The 19,874-nt window shown below is 39.7% G+C and overlaps 1 protein-coding gene across 1 annotated transcript; it reads left to right on the top strand.

Annotated features, from left to right (window-relative positions):
* Nucleotides 1-7,882: 7,882 nt before the first annotated feature.
* On the top strand, nucleotides 7,883-18,913 carry bmp16 (bone morphogenetic protein 16). The gene is made up of 3 exons (XM_017424617.3): nucleotides 7,883-8,382; nucleotides 14,271-14,638; nucleotides 15,876-18,913. Exons 2-3 carry the CDS (start codon nucleotides 14,278-14,280, stop codon nucleotides 16,949-16,951), a joined length of 1,437 nt encoding a protein of 478 aa, XP_017280106.1. The 5' UTR covers nucleotides 7,883-8,382; nucleotides 14,271-14,277; the 3' UTR covers nucleotides 16,952-18,913.
* Nucleotides 18,914-19,874: the final 961 nt, after the last annotated feature.

Below are 19,874 nucleotides of genomic sequence, written 5' to 3'. Positions count from 1 at the left end.
TCTCAGGACCTTCAGGAGACCTTTGACACAGCCAGGCCGTGATGGCCTCCATCATAAATTCCATCAATACAACTTATTTTTTATTCACATTATAATTGTTTATACATCTTCTTGAGTAAAACATATCAGTTTTTTCTATGAATGGTACAGGAAATGACAAGACAGTAGCTATGAAGCCCAGCTTTAATCATGTTCCTCATACAGAACATCTCAGCAGCCTCTGCTGAAGATGATGTGAAGATCCAGGCTTTTATCATCCTTTCTACCATTCCTGCTGATGGTGGATCATCATCATCTGACAACTCCTGCCTTCCTTCACCATCTACACTGACATCTTTTCAGTTTTGCTATACTTTCAGACAACCTCAACAATCAGATAATTTGTTCATTTTTTTTTTCTGAGATAGAAAATGGTTGATATTTTGTTCCTCTGTTACATCACCCAGTCTGGTGCTGCCAGGAACATCTGTTCTTAATTAAACGCTTTAAAAGTGCACCAACAAAAGAATGTATCGTTTAAAGTGATCTTCTGGTTTGTTTTTGTAGATCTGTTTGTCAGAAAACTTAGGAAGTGTCCACTTCTAAGTGCTGAGGTACTGAATGAATCCGTGCAGCAGTTGTAATCGTGTCCAGAGTGAGGAGGTGCGTGTTTGTCCTTGAGCGAGATAATGAATGCGTACCAGCTTATAGGATGCTGTCTCACACACACAAACACAAACACACACACATACACCAGATCCATCTCTTCCATGTCCTTGTCTTTAAATGTCCTGCAGAGGAGGAGTGTGACTACGGGACTTCCTGTTCTCATTGGTTTTCATTTCAAATTCTGTTTGCGTTCATGAATTGTTTGAGTTTGCTCCATCTTGTAATATTATTAATGATCAAGTCAGTCTCTTCCGGTCACAACAGCAATTTAAGAAAGTTGACTGTGGTAGTCTTTTTTTATTGTCTTTTCTAAGTTTAGGTTAGCTGTGATTTGCTGTGACAGCCATTTTGAACTATAATCTGCATTAAATCAATTAGTCTTTTATGACAGGATTAAGTCTTTATGGAAAGGTTTCTCCATTCTCAAGTGACGCTGTATCTGCAGGGACCTTGCATGCTCATCTGCACTGACCAAACCATCACAGGATTATTGTGAGAAATATTTTGACTAAAACAATTCTTAAATGTAGATGTTGGAACCTGCCTCCAATTTTTCCAGAATTTTCAGGACAGATGTTTCACGAAGCAGGCAGAATGGTGATGTGGTGGTGAAGAGATGTCACCTCACAGGAAGAAGATCATGGGTTCAAAACACAGCTGCAGCCTTTCAGCCTTTATCTGGGTACTCCAGTTTTCTCCTACAGTCATAAAACATGGATGTTAGGTTGACTGGAAATTCTAAAATACTTTCAGGGGTGTGTGTGTGCATTTGTGTGTGTGTCTTATTTGTCTCAGTCTGTTGGCCCAGTGATGGACTGGTGATCTGACCACGGTGTACACTGTCTCTGACAGCTGGCAAAGGGTCTTGGATCCTCTTCTTTTAGCCATTTTATTTATTGGTCCAGACTTACATTCAAAGCTCCTGATGTCTTTTTGGTGAAAAGGCATTGGGCATGAGAGGAGCATAGGAAACACACAAACACACACACACACACACACACACACACCACACACACACTTCTCCCCTGCGGAACCACTGACCTCAGGCTGAAAGAATGAAATCTTATCGCTGCAACAACCTGGAATTTCTTGCTGGTGAATAAAAACAGTCAGGCCGTGTTTGTGGGTTTTAGTGTATTTTGCCGGTGTTTTTGTGTGTGTCTGGCTTTGTCTGAGTCTCCAGTCATGCAGGATGTGTGTCTACTTCAGTGGAGTGGACTCGTTCATAACAACTAATGAAACCTCATCGTTGTCTCCCTCTCTTTTCTCTTCTCTTCTTGTTCTGACATTCATTTGTCCTTCTACTTGCTTGCAACGCTCACAAATCATCCTGCCTCTTTTTCTTCCAGTGTCATTCCTTCCCTAAAGTACACTTAACGTCTAAAAATGGTGAAGAGAGTCTTAGTATTTACAAGAATCAAGTAGTCAGCGACCTAAACTTTTCGCTCACTGTGATGTGGTGACTCGGTTCTGGATCAGCTCACATACATTATCTACTTATTCACAATATTTTGTTGCACATTTTTTCTATATACCATTTGTTCCTTCTCATTTTAAAGAAAATCTGTTTGATTGTTTTAGATTTCTTTTTTCCTCTTATCAGGAAAGTCCTCCATGATCCTATTCTGGTTACATCATGATCTCTAATGTTGCAAGATTGTTTTCAAATGTCTTTTGTCTGTGTTTAGAACCATTTAAACTTTACTGTTTCACTGTTGAATGGTTGTTTGTTTCGTTGTCTCTATGTGTCCCTGTGATGGACTTGCGACCTGTCCAGGGTGTCCCCCTGTTTTGAATGTGCATGTGTTGGAGAGGTAGAGGAGACCCACTGATGTCATGCATACAGAGACATCCTAGAAACTGTTTTACCAACAATGGTGGCGTAAAAAAAAAAACATGAATACACTAAAGAAAATAAAGTGATTCATAACTGAATAAGTGACAATGACTTCTTCTTCTGCCAAATTTAATATAAAGTGTTTTCTCATTGATCTATACATGCATTTAATTTAAATAAATCACTGCAGACTAAATCACCATGACAGAAAGCAGTGATGTAAAGTGACTGATAAAACAATTGATCTGTTATTAGATGCTGACAGTCAGCTTCACTCTGTGCAGTTTGAGCGTTGCCCTGAGGGAGTCCTGGAGAAACTTCCAGAGATTGTTATGTCATTTACATTATATTCAATATTTAAAGCCAACAACAAGCTACCTGTCACTTAAAGCACATTTTTACCTTTGTTGTATACTTCAACTGACTTCTGTTGACCACACAGATGCCTATTGCAGCAAACAGGGGTTAAAGTTCAACTAATTTCATCCTTGACTTCTGTGCACCAAACTCACACAAACACAGTTTTGTGTAAAAGCTAATTGGGATTTTAAAAAAGCAGTTAAAATCTTGTGCTATCCAATTAAAAGTAATTAAGCTGCTCAGAATAAATACACTTTCAAATAATATTTCAGCAGATAGACAGGATGACAATTAAGATAATGTCTCGTAATTCTGAAAAAAAAGTCATAAATTTGATACTCAAGCTTATGTAAGGTTATGAGCTAGTAATTTTGCTGTAATTACAAGAAACTTACTTTAAATCCTGAACCCCAAACATGTAGTCATTACTGCAAACAAATGCAAATAGACTTGACGAAAAGATTTTTTTTCAAAAGCAAGTCATTATACAGAAAGCCGAACTTAGAACAACAATTTTTCAGCTCTTTAGACTTGTTGTTGTTTTTTCTGGTGAGGCATCGATCTCATTAAAGGTGAAGCTTTTCTCTCATGACTCACCCTGTTCTTGTGTGGAGGAAAATTTGATTTAGAAAAAGGCTACAGATGACCAAGTGATTAAGCTCCATTGTTTCCATAACTTCTGTAAACAAAAGGTCACATTTTCATCAGTATCACTTCGACTGTTTTGATGTTTCACTCTGTTTAGTTTTTTATGACTGCTTTCCGATTGATTCAAACACTCAACACTCGCACCGAGAACAATCACGCTCATTTATTTTAAACTTTTCTTTGGTTTGCAGGCACTAAAGTGTTTTTTCGGTCACTGGGAGAAAGATTAGATGTTCCAACAGATTTCAGCTGAAGTGTTCAAGACCTCTAACCAAATAGATTCAGAAGCAGATTTAAACATTTAACTTTAAGACCAAAATACGTAACCTCAAATCAAGAAAGGCCAATAAATTGGTTTAATTTATAACACAGGTTTGTACAAAAAAAGTGGAGAAAATGATTTGTTAAGAAAGCGTTCTTCCACTGTTCTTCTCTGTGTTGGTGGAAATCTGGTAAAGCAGGTGTGAAATCTGGTTAAAATCACTGACAAGTTTCATCCCATTAAATCCATTTCCACTGTTATTCTTCATTTGACAGCAGAATTTCAGATGAAACTGATACCGGTTAATTTATTTAGTTATTTTGACTCGTGCTGGCAAAAGACTTGAGCTGTAAAACGTCTGTCAAAGAACATCCATCACTGGTTGCCACATTGCTGTTAAAGATCAGTATCCTGATAGAAATGCTGTGAAACTGGGTGTAAAATAAGAACCCCTTGTTTTCGCACCAAATACAACTTATTATCTCGAGATAATGAGATAAAACTAGCTTGGTTATTTAACAGAATAGTTAACTCGTGATCTCAAGAACAGTACATTAAAATTAATAATAAAAAGTTTGGTCGTTCTTGGCTTCCGTTGCTGGGTTATTAATGGGAGACCTATAAATTTTAGTGTGTGTGTGTGTGTGTGTGTGTGTGTGTGTGTGTCCAGAGCTGCTGCCAGTGTTGTCATCACCTCTCTCTCTAGGCTCCTTTGTCTGCCTTCCAAATGACTGATGATCAAGTTGATTGATGAGTTATTATGTGTGATAATTTGTTGAAAGAGGACATGGAAGGAGGTAGCTGAACTAGGAATAAATCCAAAATACTGTCTCTTCCTCTTTCCACGATGGGGCCTCATTAACTGTGTCCGTGGAGGGACGGAGCAGCACGGAGGTGGGAACGCTGGGCCGTAGGATGGATGGACGGCTTGTTAAGGAGGGCGGATGAGGTATTACTTTAAAAGTTTCTTGCCACCCCCGCCGGAAGTCGACGGGACAGGCAGCCGAGAGCTTTTCCAGAGGATGGGAAAGCTGGAGGCTGGGATTGCTGCTCATTTTTTGGGAAGGAATTTAGAGCAGAGGCTCTGTGTGTCTGAATCCCGGATGTGTATTCATTCCTTTTAATGGGTCTAACCTGTGAATTCTGTATATTTTACCACTGTTTTGTCGATTCAAGAGGTTTGAAATAAACTTTAAAAGCTGCTGCCCTGTCTTCAAGCTTCATCTGTACAGTTCATGTGATTTCTTTAGCTTTTGATAGTTTCTTTGAGCTAAATAATTTACCATTTATCATAAATAATGACTCAAATACACAAATACAGGAACTCAACTGGAGATAATTTAATGTTTTCTTTATCATTTATTCAGGACTTAGCTAAAAGTAATTTCTCGTACCAAACTGGTTTGGATATCAGAGTTTAAATTAAACTACAAGTCCTTGAAGAAATGCATATCACTCAATGAGTTGCATGCCAAAGTTTTAAACAAAAATTATGTTTTTTAAAGTGACTTGAGTTATAACTATTTTGTTTTGTCATTACTGTCGATTTTCTGTATTTATAAAATATTAAATATCAGATTAAGAGCTCATAGATACAATAGAAAAATTCAGCAATATGCATTTGAAACAAACATCAGTTAACCAACCTAATCATTTCAATAAAACATAATTAAGTATTTAATCACATTTATTCAAATCATTATGATCATTTGGATTTTTATTGTTGTTTAACATGGCAAAAAATTTCCCCCATCTGGCTGCCCGAGGAGGAATGTCATAAAGTAGGTTATGTGGAAAATTTGAGTAAGTTAAGCCTGAGTTTAAGGAAACAGAATTAGGCGAAAGTCTGAGTTTGTCACCATGGTAACAGACTCTGAACTAAACCTGGAGCAGCAGATGAATTCAGTGTTTCAGTTGCCTCTCTTTCTGGAACATAAAACACCTAAATCCAGAGTGAATTTACTCAGTTTTCACATAACCCGCTTTCTGGAATACCCTTCAGATCAGTGAATCCCAACCCTGATTTAAATGAGTGATAATCAGGTTTCTGCAGAACTTGAAGACCTGCTGTAGAGCAAGGAAACAATGAAAACATGCATGATAGTGTTCCTTGAAGACCAGGGTCGGACACCACTTCGGTTGTCCCTGCTTCCAGCTCCTCCCTCACCTGTCTTCACTCAGTAATCAGAGTTCCTGTTCAGGTACCCTCCATCCATCCATCCATCCATCCATCCATCCATCCATCCATCCATCCATCCATCCATCCATCCATCCATCCATCCATCCATCCATTTTCTTTACCTACTTTCTTTACGTGCTTCTTTACCCTCTAGTTTTTCTCAGATCTTTGTCAGAGCTTCTGTTAATCTTCTTGTCTCCTACCTGTTTGCTTGTTCTAGTTCTCGGTTCTTGTTACTCTGCTTCTGGTTTTCTGGGTATTAGGTCAATAAAGTCTCACTTCACTGCCTCCTGCATACCTGCACTTGGATCCTTCTTTAGAACAACAACCTCATGACACTGATAAGCTTGTGTCTGTCATTCCCGCTTGAGACAGTCTTTCATTTTTGTGTTTTTAAGAACAAAGGGATCATCTCCAATACTTAAGTTCAGTCTCAATTACCTTATTTTCATTTCTGACAGGTTGGACTCTTGTTGACAAGAACTTTGATGGACAATGTCTCAAACTTAAACGGCATTCCCAACTTTTGTTATATTTTAAGCATCTAGACCAGGGGTAGGCAACCCTGGTCCTGGAGAACCACTATCCTGCATGCTTTACTTGTTTCCCTGCTCCAACACACCTGATTCAGTGGTTAAATCACCTCTTCATGTTCTGCAGAAGCCTGTTAATCACCCATTGATTCAAATCAGGTGTGTTGGAGCAGAGGAACAAGGAAAACGTGCAGGATGGTGGCCCTCGAGGACCAGGACTGCCTACCCCTGATCTGAACCTTCATTTGATGTGCTAAATGCAATAAATTTTTCCAGTTTGTTAATCAACTCATTTAACTTTCTGATTTTAAGTGTATAATATTTTACAGCTTTGAGGACTGATTGGCAGCATTTAATCATACAGTGACAATGTTCCAAGGTCATTTTTAATGTTAGGTGCTTTAACTTCAACTACAGACAGCAGGTGGAAGAATCTAATCTACTAATTTCAAAGATCTCTCAAATTAGCTCAGTTTTATATTTATTTTAAGAGGTTTAAAATGCTTCAAGTGCACTAAGCAGAAGTGTGTGTGTTGTAAATGAAAAGAAAAAGTGTGTGTTTGTGTGTGAAGTTTCTCTGCAGTGGGACAATTACTCAGTCTGGGGATGAATAAGGTCTGTGGTTGAAGTTTTTGTGTGTGTGTTTGTACTCGAGTGGACTGGAAGAGTGAGTGGAAGGGACAGGGAGGTGGAGCTGAGGGACGTGGATGAGTGATTCTCCAGATGAGATCTAATATGTGAGACGATGCATCCTAAAGAGACGTTTTCTCATGGGCTTACCTCATGAATACAAATTCAGCCCGCCCGCCCGCTAGCTCTGTGCGGGAAGGACAGATGCACCTTGCTTCAACCCATCACGAAGAAGCACAACATTCTTTCTTTTTTTTTTTTTTTTACTTTAACATTTACTTCCATCCAATCACAAATCTCATTTTTGGTGACTTCATGGCAGCTCTCATGAGTCATCCATTCATACCTGGATTTTGTAACTGAATCGCAGAGTATTTATAATGACAGAGGGACTGTCTGAAAGCATGTTGGCTGAAAAGTCAAATGAAACACAGCAGGTGAGTTTGTTAAAGGAGGAAACGCGGAAAACAATCAGTCTGCTTGTGCATGTTGACCTCCAGGGTTATCTCGACCAGATTGTGTGTGTGTGCAGCTTGTTGAGAACGTCTGTGTAAATTTACGTGTTTATTAGTCGGTAGAGGGGCTGATCTTTGTGACAGTTTTCAGAGATTCTGAGTCTCCAGGAAAGTCAATTAGAGCTGAATGAAGTTTACCAGCTGTATACGGACTATAAGTGAAAAAAGTGTGTGTGTGTGTGTGTGTGTGTGTGGAGGTGTGTGTGTTCGAGAGAGAGGTAAAAAGAGAGAGAGAGAAAAGGGGGAGGAGATACAAAAGGGAGGAACAGAGCGGAGAGGAAAGGAGAGAGACACAGTGAGGAGGTTTAGGAGCAAGAGGGAGTTGTTGCCAGTGATACAGTACAGACAGACACACAACATATTTTCCTGTCGCAGCTTCTAGGGGCAGCACCAGCTTCTTCCAAAGAACCCGAGGTAGAAGGGTAGGGGAATAACTAAAGGGTGGTGCTTACAAGCAAGGGGTCAGGCAGGCAAAGGGGGAAGTCAGCGAATGTTTTTAAGGGTTTTGCTTATCTGGCAGTGACAACAGGATGAGAAGCTGAGCGAAGGAGCAGAGAGGAAAGAGAAACATGGATCAAGCTGCGATACCCATAGAGCCACATGGAAGACATAGGAGAGACATGCTCTGAGAGAGAAAAAAGAGACAGAGAGGCGTAAATAGTCCACTTTGTCCATTCTGTCCAAAGGAGCAAGAGTACGAGGCAAGGGATCGTAACACTGGAGCTCAAGGATAAATCATGGACTCTGCATACATCCCACAACACCTGGACGTGAGTACGACCTCCTCTCTCAGACACACACTCACACACACACACACACATCTGCCTGTCAGGCTGCAGGCCACAGGAACTCTGCTGCTGAAACCATTAGGTCCCTCTGGGGAAACACACACACACTCTCTCTCTCATGCACATGCATACACTGCTTGCAAACTTTTTTTTTCCTCATTCCAAATCTCGTTTGGTAGGCAAACCATCTGAGAATAATGTGGCCATTATGAGTTCAAAGAGCATAACTCACTTCAGCATGCACAGCATGAATTGGCCCTCAGTATTAACACACATTAGGTTTAATGTGAAAAGCAGTGGTGTGTTTTAGTTCTGTATTTCACATTGCTTCAACTGTCAAACGCGGAGCGGGAGCGGCCTCTGAGGTTTCAGCAGCTGTGGGTTAGACATGTCAGTGTTTCCACTGATGCTGGTGAGGTGTTACGCCTCAGCAGGGGCCTCGTCCTCTAAACCACAACGCTCTCTGAGACCTCCACGCATCCCCGGCTCAAGTGAAGAGATGAAAATCCTTTCAGCGCTCACTTGTAACTCATAGAGATGACACCAATACCATTAAAACGTTGAGTGTGTGTGTGTGTGTGTGTGTGTGTGTGTGTGTAGAAGTATTACTTGATCAGTCAGTCAAGACAGGGATCCTCCAAGTCCGATCAACTCCTGAATGTCAGCTGCATGGCTGATATATGTGTCCACTCATTCAAACTTGCCTAAAATTTAATGGATCTGTACTAACGTTTCTGGGCTGTTTGCATGTATTTAAACCATTTTTGTTTCCAGCAGAGTTTGTGTGTGTCTGCATCTCTGCACAAATCAGTTCTGCTGCAACAAATTAAAAAATTGTACCAATGATCTTTTATGCTTTAGGAAGCAAAATGTTATCACACAAATTATAGTTTGTGTTAAATACTAGTTAAGCACTCACAAGGTTATGGTTATTTTTTAGCCACTATAGCACAGAGGCTAATTTACTCATTTAAAGGCTGATGTGGACAAGCAAACAGCAATGAAAGCAAATGTATCCCGAACTCCTCACAGACATGTATTCATGTTGTGTATATCATATTCTAGGTTGTTATATTATCAAGTGTTTGTTCAGGGAGCAAAAATGGACCCTGCGGCATGTTCAGTGCTCGTATCAAGTTCAGAAAGAATAGGTCGGCTACATTGAAAAATGAGAGCTTTAGAGGAGGAGTGGGGGGAGGGGGTGATAGGGGAGAGTGAAAGAAGGAATTTTGGAAAAGAAACACGGGAAGAACAACAGGAAGAGAAAGTTAAGGGACTGGGCGTAACATGGAGACAGCGGCGGTGGATAAATCAGCCGGCTGCAGTGACACGCCGGCCCCCATGGCCCGGCAACAGTCTGCCACACTCTTCCGTAAAAACACCATTCATTTTCATTTTCAGAATGGGAGGTGGGGGGGCAACATTAATATGAGAGAAGGCAAAGGAGTAAATGATAGGGTAAAGGAGACTTGATGCAGAAAAGCAACAAAAACAAGAGAGGGGAGACAAAAACTAGGAGAATAATGAGGAGAAAAACATTTCAAGTTGATTTAAAAGAAACAAAAGAGGAGCCAAAGCGCGTGCAGTCAGTTCTATATGACAACACAAAGGACGAAGCAACAGGACAAAGTTCAAGGAATGCAAAGAGGAAGGAGGAAGGGGAAAAGGAGCAGGGTTTGAAATAAACAGATAAAAAGAGAGACGGACGTCAGAGGTCAGAGGTTTTAATCAGCGGGTTCAGAAAGACACGGGCCGAGGGCAGCAACAACACTGGTCCGCCGCAACGCCGGGGTCACCATACCGTCTGCTTGGGGGGTCAGACCACATCCAACAGATCTGACGGCCTGACCTGCCTGTGTGTTCACGGGGAAAAGATGCACAAACACAGCTGATTAATGCCAAACCTTCATACCTTTGTCTCGCCTTATCTGGCACTCTTTATTATAGAGATTATCCTCCAAACATTTCATGACTCTAAGTTCAGCCCACTGAACAGGAAAGATTTAAAAGTGATTTATGACTCTATTTTTTCTCAGCAAATGGACTTCTTCACAAAGCTGCTAATTTATAGGCCTGGACCTCGTTGCTCAGTTTAGATTAAATGAAACCAGTGATAAACATAAGGAGAAAAAGTATTTGTATATATCTCTTCTTTCCTTTCATCTGTTTCTCTGCCTTGCACAGGCTCCGACACACCTTCCTGTGTGACAACTAAACCTTTGTACCTCAGTCACCTGGGTGGTTTTGTAGGTGAGGAAAGTACAGGAGAGAGGTGGTGTTGTTGTCCTTAATCTGCTTTACGAGCCTCCACAGTATATGGGAGGGGCCGCCCAGGGGTGTCTAATCTGTAATTGTCCTCTGCTGAGCTGCCTCAGGTGAAACAGCCTTGGGTGGAGCTGCGAGAGTTTAATGGATAGCCAGCAACAATCCCACGGTTGGAGGTGGCTTATTTTCCCAGCTGGCCTGCCCTTTGAACCGTATGAACATGCATAAAAATATGCACGCCTTCACACCTGTGACCTCCTTTTGGCCACTTTTCTGACAGTGTGGCGAGATTAGGAGTCATTACAGCGTCATTATATGTTTACTCAGCCATAAACGCCTCTGTTATCACACTGCGGAGGACCTAATCGATTCTCTGTCCCTTACAGAGATGAGATAAAAGAGATAGAGGCGAGAAAAAGACAGATATGTCAACATTCGTGGAAAGAAAGAGATTACAACAAACCTAAAATGCTTTCACAGACAAAAAAATATACTTTTTTTATCAAATTAAGGAAAAATATCTTATTCACTAATATTAGAATTTTTCTCTATTGTGTTAATTTGCTTTTTTAGTCACTCTTTTCACTGACCTGGCTTTTAACACCTCACCCTGACCTCTTCGGGTCAGGAGAGCTGTTACCTGACTTGTAATTACCCTCTCAGTTATTAACACCTTCTTTTCAAAGATGCAAAGTGTTAGTCAGGTCGGGTTGGTAATTGTGTGACCTCGTTCTGCCATTCCCGCCACCCAAAAAGACGCAAATGTTGATCCCTCGCTTCGAGTCAAATAAAGGGGCCTAAATTCTCCCAGAAGAGTTTGGCTTTAGAACAACGTGGCATCAAATAAATACATCTTTCAGTAATCTTGTTTCAAGAGTTTTAATATATTTGTCAGGAAGAAAGCAAATGTTATTGTGAGAATTTAGAAGAAGTAAACCCAAAAAGTGCAAATTATCTTTGCTTTTGAGTAACACACAAAAGAGATTTGAGAATAATCAACAAAAGTTTAAAAGTGCAAATAATAAAAGGTTTAAACTTTTGCATATTTCTATAAGAAAAGCAGGTTTTATTTGAGGTTTTACTTTCTTAATCACACTAATATCTCCCTGTTTCAACACACAAATCATTAAAACCAAATAGGCTCTTACAGTTTTGGGCAGCAGTGCTTTTTACAGTAACTTCTTGTCTTGTCTAATTCTACAGCACAAGTTAAACAGAAGCAGAAACTGTTTGGTGTTTTTCTTTTTTGTTGTTGTTGTTTTCCATGGTAGCAATTTTTTATTTTAACTGAAACATATTGCTTATTTGGAAAAAGTAACAAAATGTTTGATTAATTATGACTCATGTAAACCATATTTCTATGAGTATTCTTACAAGTTTTTAGAAATTTGCCTTTAAAACAGCTTTTTTGAGTGCAGTCTATTTTACTTTTTTATGATTCTAAAAACAAGACAATATGAAACTAGCATTTCTTGAAAGAATGCATGTTGATGGGCTCCTTGTGTGCCCAGTTTTCAAACAAAGATCTTGTTAAAGCAGTCATAGTATGTGATTAAAATGACTCTCAGCTGTACATCCAATGATTACTTTCTGAGAGTGTCATTAAAATCCATGAGATATTTTGCTAACAGACAAACACAGGCACACACACACAGACAATTACATTCATGGCGGTGGCCCATAATTATAATTATGATATCAATACATTTCTTATACTTTTTAAGCACTTCTAATTTGGGACTTTTCTGCACCTCTACCTTCATACAGGGCTCCTCGCTTTCCTACAGACAGAACAGCTTCTCTCTAAATAAAAGCTGTCACTGGTTTTGATCACATTCTTATAGAAACTTCATTTTCTTTTAGAGGAGTTTGCATTGCTCCTAGCTGGAGAAGTCCGTGAGCATTAATGTTGTCAAGGAAGAACCTTTTGAAAGTATTTGACTCCAACATACAGTAGAAGAACAAATGAAAATTCCATCTTTCAAAGGATTTTACTTGAAATCTGCACCAAGTGATTCAATTCTGCTCAGATGCTTATGGCTCTCTTTAGAGAAATTTAAGGTTTAATCTTAACGCAAACTAAACTGACCCGTAAACACAAAACAACTCAACTGTAAGTCTAAGTTTAGCTCATTTCAGAGTAAATCCAAAGCACAACCAATCAACCCTTAATGTTTGATTTTGATCTTTAATTGTTGAAAAATGTCTTCTTCACTCCTTTGAGCTGTCAGAGTTTTGGAAAGCGACTGAATGTTTTAATAGCTAAATTCCCTGGTGATTGAAAGAGGAAAAGAGGAAAAAAACTGGGTGATCTGTCATTGTGGCAGGTTGTTACAACTCCGTAACACGTCACAATTCTACAAGTTTAGATATCCAGAGCTCTGTGCTCTTTCACACGCAAACATGATTAAGTTACAGCTGGAAGCTGCTTAATAACTTCTGCTGAGGTGTCCAAGTGAGATATATGGGTCATACGGGCCTGAAGCTCACCATAAATTAACCAAGTAAAAACAAATGTGGCCAGGAGTAACAAGCAAACAACTTTGTTCGGATAAGTCGACAGTAAATTTCTTGAACATATGCCACATGAAGGCTAGGGACTAATGAGAAACTGGTGTGTCCAGGAAGGAGAAGACACGAGCATGATATACAGAAAACTGGACCGTCTTGTATGGGGGCTATGTCTTCTGCAGGTTTCTCAACAAATACTTTATTTTGTGTCATTATTTACATTCTTTTTGTATTGAACATCAACTGCCCAGAAAATAATTAAAAAAAAAACTATATATTTACCAGGAATAGTTCAGATTATTTAGAGTGGAGTTCTGTAGAAAGGTTATGAACAGGTAATATCTTACCTGTTGAAGATAGCTCTTTTAATGGCCTCAGTTTTGAGAAATAGAGTTACCGGATAGTCTGAAAGTGGTCAAGACCAAAGTGGATTTTTGCCATTTTAAAACAATTTAAATAATTTTATGGCTGTTCGTGTGAAAGAAGTTTTACAAACCCTGACATCTCCATCATTTTCCTATTAAGTGACTACTTACATAAAATTCTATAGACTTCTGAAGAGCTGAACTATCTCTTTAATAGACCTAAGGCTAAGAAAAATATAAAAATAAAAAAATTCTGCACCATATATGGGCCATTTTTTCTCTTTATCACCTGCTGCTAAAGGCAGAGTGATAATGCGTTTGCTCATGTCTGTGTGCATGCGAGTGTTTGTTTTTCTGTACCGTTAGCAATATATGTCAAAAATCACTAAACAGATTTTTAACAAATTTTTAGAAAGTAATGAACTTTTGACATGGTAGTAGCTGAGCATCGTCCCCAGCACATACTTTGAGCGCAACAACACACACGTGTGACGTCTTTGCTCAAAACCGAGGCATTAACTTGCTTGTCTGTTAGCAAAATATCTCTTAAACCACTGGTCAAATTTCAATGAAACGCTCAGAAAGTGATTTTTGACTGTACATCTACAACTGTTTAAGTTTTGGAGTCACCCCAACTCACTATGCAATATTGAATATTAAGGAATGCTAGGTCTTTATATTTAGGTTTCCTCTGGTTTTTCTTCCCATCGTTTCTTTTCTTCCCTCCAGGTCCACCATGCTCCCTGCTAACCTCCTGCTCCTCATGGTCTTGCTGCTACCTCAAGCCTTGTCTGGTCGCCAGGGTGGAGACACCAGTGAGACTAATCATGGCAGGGCGTCCCCTACACCTTCCTCCCCACCCCTCACGTCAACACTCCCTGATCCCAGTCTGTCTCAGACCATCCAGAGCCTCCTCCTGAGCCGACTGGGCCTGCAGTCCCAGCCTGAACCACGGCCCGGAGTGCCGGTGCCACAGTACCTCCTGGATCTGTACCGCTTCCACCAGCAGCAGTACCATCTGGTGGAAGACCCTTCATTCAGCTTCCCCGAGCAGCACATCGAGCAGGCCAACACTGTACGCAGCTTTCACCACATTGGTAGGAAGACAATCCATGGTGGTTCGCACACATTTTTATAGAAGGACTTTAGGGAACAGATTTTGAGAAGAGTTACTGCAAACCTCTGCTGGTGGAGAAGTTGTGTGACTGTAAACACATGAAAAATTTAACAAACGTTACTTTAGGGAAATTTACATTGGCAGTTCATGTTGTTTGGCACGATCATTTAAATGTTAAAATACAGTTTGTTGCATATTTTGAACAAACAATTTTTGAAATTGTCGTTTTGTATATTAAAATGCACTAAATAGTGCTCAAAGTTATACTTCACAGAGTGAAATTTGTTCCTTAATTGTGTATTTACTCATTTTATTCCCCCCCTTTCATCAGGGCTGGGTTAACTGGGGCACGAGGACAAACTTTAGGTGTCGGGACTCCCATGACCTCCCTGGTCTCACTTTCTACTTGCTTAATATGATGATTAGGGTTAAAAATGGTTTGGGATATTTCTCCTTACCTTTCTTTAAACCTGAAAAGGTTGCACATTATTACTTAACTTGTTTTTTGAGTCCTTGAATTCTGGGAAAGACACAACACTCAATTGTTTTTATTTTCTTTTGCCAAATGTCTTGGTACCTATTACATGAAAGTTTCTTGTTTCACATCGTAAACCTATAGCAAGTGAACCAGTGTAACCAAATTTAGGCTAATACAAATACATAAATAATCCATTAGGTATTGATTATTTTTTATTTCACAATAAATGTCCAACAAATGTAACATTTGTCAATTTTCGAATTTACTATTTTTGCTTCTAAATCCACTGAACCTCCTCTAACACATTTTGAAACTCCACTAGGAGAATCTGCTTCACACTTTGAAAATCTAAGCTAAACCACAGACATATAAAAAAGTTTGAGGTGGTGTTTAAATTGACTTAAATTAACTGTCTCTGTTATTTTGAGCTGTTTGTTGGATTAACTCATATTTTTAAGGTACCTCAGCTCTGACGATAAAGTCTCTATATGCAGCAGATTTTGTAACAACCTGACAGGAAAATTCTCTGATTGTGATTTTAATTTTGTTACAGTGAAGGTGAAACATTCCAGATGAAAAACAAAATGAATGGCAGGCATTTTGATTTATTAAACTAGCTTATACAGTTTTTTGTTCTACTGGAATCATTCAAAAAGTATGTTGCAAATGCCAAACATGGAAAGTCAAATAAAACTCAACCTCACTTAACATTTGTATTTTTGTTCTTTCTTCTTTTCAGAGCCTTTTGGAGATGGTAGCAAAGCAAATGATCATACGAAAGTGCACATTTTCTTCAATATCTCCTCCATACCTCAGGATGAGACGGTCCTCTCTGCTGAGCTTCGGCTCCTCCGCAGTGACAGAGCCTCCCTGGGCCCAGGGCCCCACAGATTAAACTTATACCTCTCTAAGCACCATGAGGATCCTGAGCCCATTCTGCTAGAGACTAGATTACTCACCAATGGCCTCCACAGTCATAAATCTAATGGTTTTTGGGAGGCTTTTGGTTTAGATGCGGAGCTCCTCCACAGGACCCATGCTGGGACTGGCAGCTTGGGCTTCCTCCTGGAGGTCAGACCTGAAAACAGCACCACTTCACTTCCTGACCAGAGCTTCTCCTCTGCTGCAGGTGAGGAGGAATCAGAGGAACGCAAAGAGGGACACCTGAGGGTGTGCAGGTCTGTGGGGCAGGACGATCACAGCTGGGCCCGGGAGAGACCCCTCTTAGTGACTTACAGTCATGATGGCCGCGGAGAGCCTTTAGTCAAACACAGCAGGAAAACGTCTGGTAATGACCGTTGGATAAGAGGAAGAAAAGGGTCCAGTGCGAGGGCCAAGAACAGCAGCAAGGGCCACAAGAAAGACCAAGGCGGGGGGAGGGCCAAAAAAGTGGGGTATTATATGCAGGGCAGGGGGGGTGACAAAGGAAGGGTCAGCTGGAGTGAACGTGGAAGAGTGAAAAGAAACGGTGGCCACTCGGCAAAACTGAAGCGTCTTTCCCGTGGCAGGTGCCGCCGTCATCCCTTGTATGTCGATTTCAATGATGTGGGCTGGCACAAGTGGATCATCGCACCCAGCGGCTACGACGCCTTCTTCTGCCTGGGGGAATGCCGCTATCCTTTGGCTGACCACATGAACGCCTCCAGCCATGCCGTGGTTCAAACCATGGTGAACTCTGTGAATGGAGCGGTGCCTCGGGCCTGCTGCGTCCCCACCTCCCTCAGCCCCATCGCCCTCCTTTACCTGGACCATCAGGACCGAGTCGTGCTGAAGAATTATCAGGACATGGTGGTGGAGAGCTGCGGCTGCTGGTAGAGGGTTGGAAAAATCAAACAGAAGGAAGACGCCATCACTGATAATAGAATGAGACGAAAGGATTTCAAAAAGGTGGAAAGAAGAAACTCTAGCAACCAAAAAATAAAAAATAAAAAATTGCAGAGACCGAAAGAGAAGCAGCATCAGAAAGCTGAGTGTAAAGGATAAAGCAGCTAATTTAACATTAACAGGAGCCAGAGGTCAAAGAAGAGAAGAAAACTGTTAGATAGTTGAAAGAATTGACCACAGAACCGAACAGATGACTAGACGACAGAGAGGAGGATGCAGACATGCCTTTCAGAAGCAAACAAACTGCCAGGATTTTTTTTTTTTACATTTGGCGACACTGCAGCTGTTTACATCATTGACTGACAGCTTGTTTCACGTTAAAAAACAATGCTTTAAGGAGATAGTTTAGATCTGTTGAAAAAGGTTTTGTAAAAACGTTTTGAACAATTAGTATCCCATCTGTCAAAGATGACTCTTGAAACAACCTCAGTTTAGAGTTTAATTTTGACCAGATTGTTGAGCCAACAACCAGTTATTAATTACACTCGACTGTAAACTGAAAGTCGAAGGGAACAAACCAAACCGTGACGTTTGTGTACTGTTAAACCCTATTATTTATTCTGTAGTTTTCTGCTGCAGCAAATAGCAACAGCTAGCTGTAGCACTTCCTGCAGTAATATCAGAACATTTCTGCAGGAGTAAACATGACGACAAAACTGACGACAAAGTAAAGTTTTATAAAATATCATTTGCAGAAACCGCTTATAAAATATGTTCTTTAGATTGAAATTGCTATAAGTTAGCAACAATCCATCAATTTCTCCAAACTGAGGTGGTTCAAAAGCTATCCGCAACAGGTAAGATATTAGCTGTTCATAACTTTTCCACAAAACCTCACTTCACAAGATCTGAGCAACTGCTTCAAAACTAAATGCTTGAACACCAGGAGACTCATATTAACGTTTGTGACTCATCGAGCTGTGATGAAGCTATCCGACAGTGCATATCCAGATCTGCTTTGCTTTTGTGGAAGAATAAGTAGTAAACAGTCAAAGGAGTCGTCGTAGCAACACATGCTAAGCTCTGGTGCAGCTTTAAAAATTATATTTTTGTCTTTCTGGTGGACTGACAGTGTTAGAAATACGGAAATGGTGCCAGCTTGGCATTAAAACATTTTTGTTTTATTCTTCAGTATTTTAAACTTTAAAAAAAGGGTCCATCTGTTTCTTTGAAAGCTAATATAAATAGACTGTAACTTACAAGCAACCACTACACCCCAAGCTATTTAAAACAACAAAAATAATGCTGAGGAACTATTATGCTATCATTTGAATGTACTACTATCATTATTATTTAAAAAGAAAGCATTTTGTAAATTTATTTTGCAGACAAGAAGAAAATTCATGTAATAGTTGTCTTGTGATTTATACATAATTCAGCTGAACTCTAAGTTAAAAGTTATGTATTTTTAAAGAAACAACAATATGGTGTATTTAATCTTGAAAATATTTAAGATGCATTCACTCATCAGCAGCAAACTGAAAGTCTGCCATGTACACGGAGTAAATTATGTTAGCTTTATTTCCCTACAGATGTTATGTGTATTAAATTAACTGTGTTGGTTCACATGCATTGTGGTGTACAGCACCTGATAGCAGACATAAGTGGTATTACCTCTAGAAACCCAACTAACACATCAGTGAAAAGCTGTGTATTGTTGCTGCTGAAGTGTATAACAACAGTATCTTTGCTGTAGTTCTGTGTGTGCGCATGTGTCAAGAAAAAAAAAGGGGGGGGGGAGACTGATAGTAAAACTCAGACTTTAGTGCCTTTCGATCTGGGGCTTTAAAAGTGTTCTCTGCTGAGCTTATCAAATGTTTTTTCAGTGAAACATTTAAGCAGCAGCTTGTAAAATGTTTGCCAATATACCTCTAATAAACAGACCAAACAGCATAATTTTCAAGTCATGTTTCTTTTGCACCTATCATTTGTTACCGCCCACTGCCAAAGGCAAAAATGTTGTTGTCTGTGCATGTCTGTGTGTTTCCTTGTGACATTAGCAAGATTATCTCATGAACAAGCAAACAGATTTTAATGAAACTCTTAGAAAGATGAACATCTCCATCTGGATAACCTTTGGAGTCACTCCTGTTTTAGATACCCACCACAGCTATTCAACAAAAACTATGGCATTGACAGTTACATTCAACACTCCCTATTGTCAAAATATCTCATGAATCAAATTTTAGAGAAATCCTCAAAAAGTTAGCAATGCTTGTACAACTGATTAAGTTTTAGAATTAACCCAATTCAAGATGGCTGCCACAGCTAATCTACCTTAACCAAGAGAAAAATGTCTATGTCTCAGTCAGTTTTACAGATAAATTTGATGTGATAATAGCCGAGAGCCCTCTTCAACACACAACATGGCTGTAACTCCGTCGTTTTGCAGCATAAGTTGATCTTAGCATGAACGGTGGCAGTTGATACGCATCCGTTCAATAAATGCTAGGCCTTTAATTCTGTCTGTTTTTCTTGGGCCTAAACGGTAAAACAAAAAAGTTACTACAGTGCTTTTCTTGGCCTAAAAGAAGCCTAATATCATGTCCAAAAAATCCTTCAGAGAGCAAAGATCTAAAATTTTATGTTTATAAAAGTGCAGCTGAGGAAGTAGCTTCAGATTCCTACATGGGAACAGCTGAGTTTTCTTCGGATGTTTTTTTTTTTCTTTTCATTGAACCACTGCATCACCTCACATTACCAAAAATGAACAGCACAGATGTGTCCTCTTCCAGAAACTATCTGTAATAAAGGCAGAAAATTATACATTGATGTAATTAATACTACATTCTGCAAGTGTTCCTGTGTGTTTCAGAAGATTTATCCAATTTTGTCTATCCTTACCAAATAAAAA

Source organism: Kryptolebias marmoratus, linkage group LG2 (assembly GCF_001649575.2).
Source record: "Kryptolebias marmoratus isolate JLee-2015 linkage group LG2, ASM164957v2, whole genome shotgun sequence".
NCBI classification, from domain to species: Eukaryota; Metazoa; Chordata; class Actinopteri; order Cyprinodontiformes; family Rivulidae; genus Kryptolebias; species Kryptolebias marmoratus.
The sequence above is the reverse complement of the archived record's forward strand: the minus strand, read 5'-3'. Positions and strand labels throughout refer to the sequence as shown.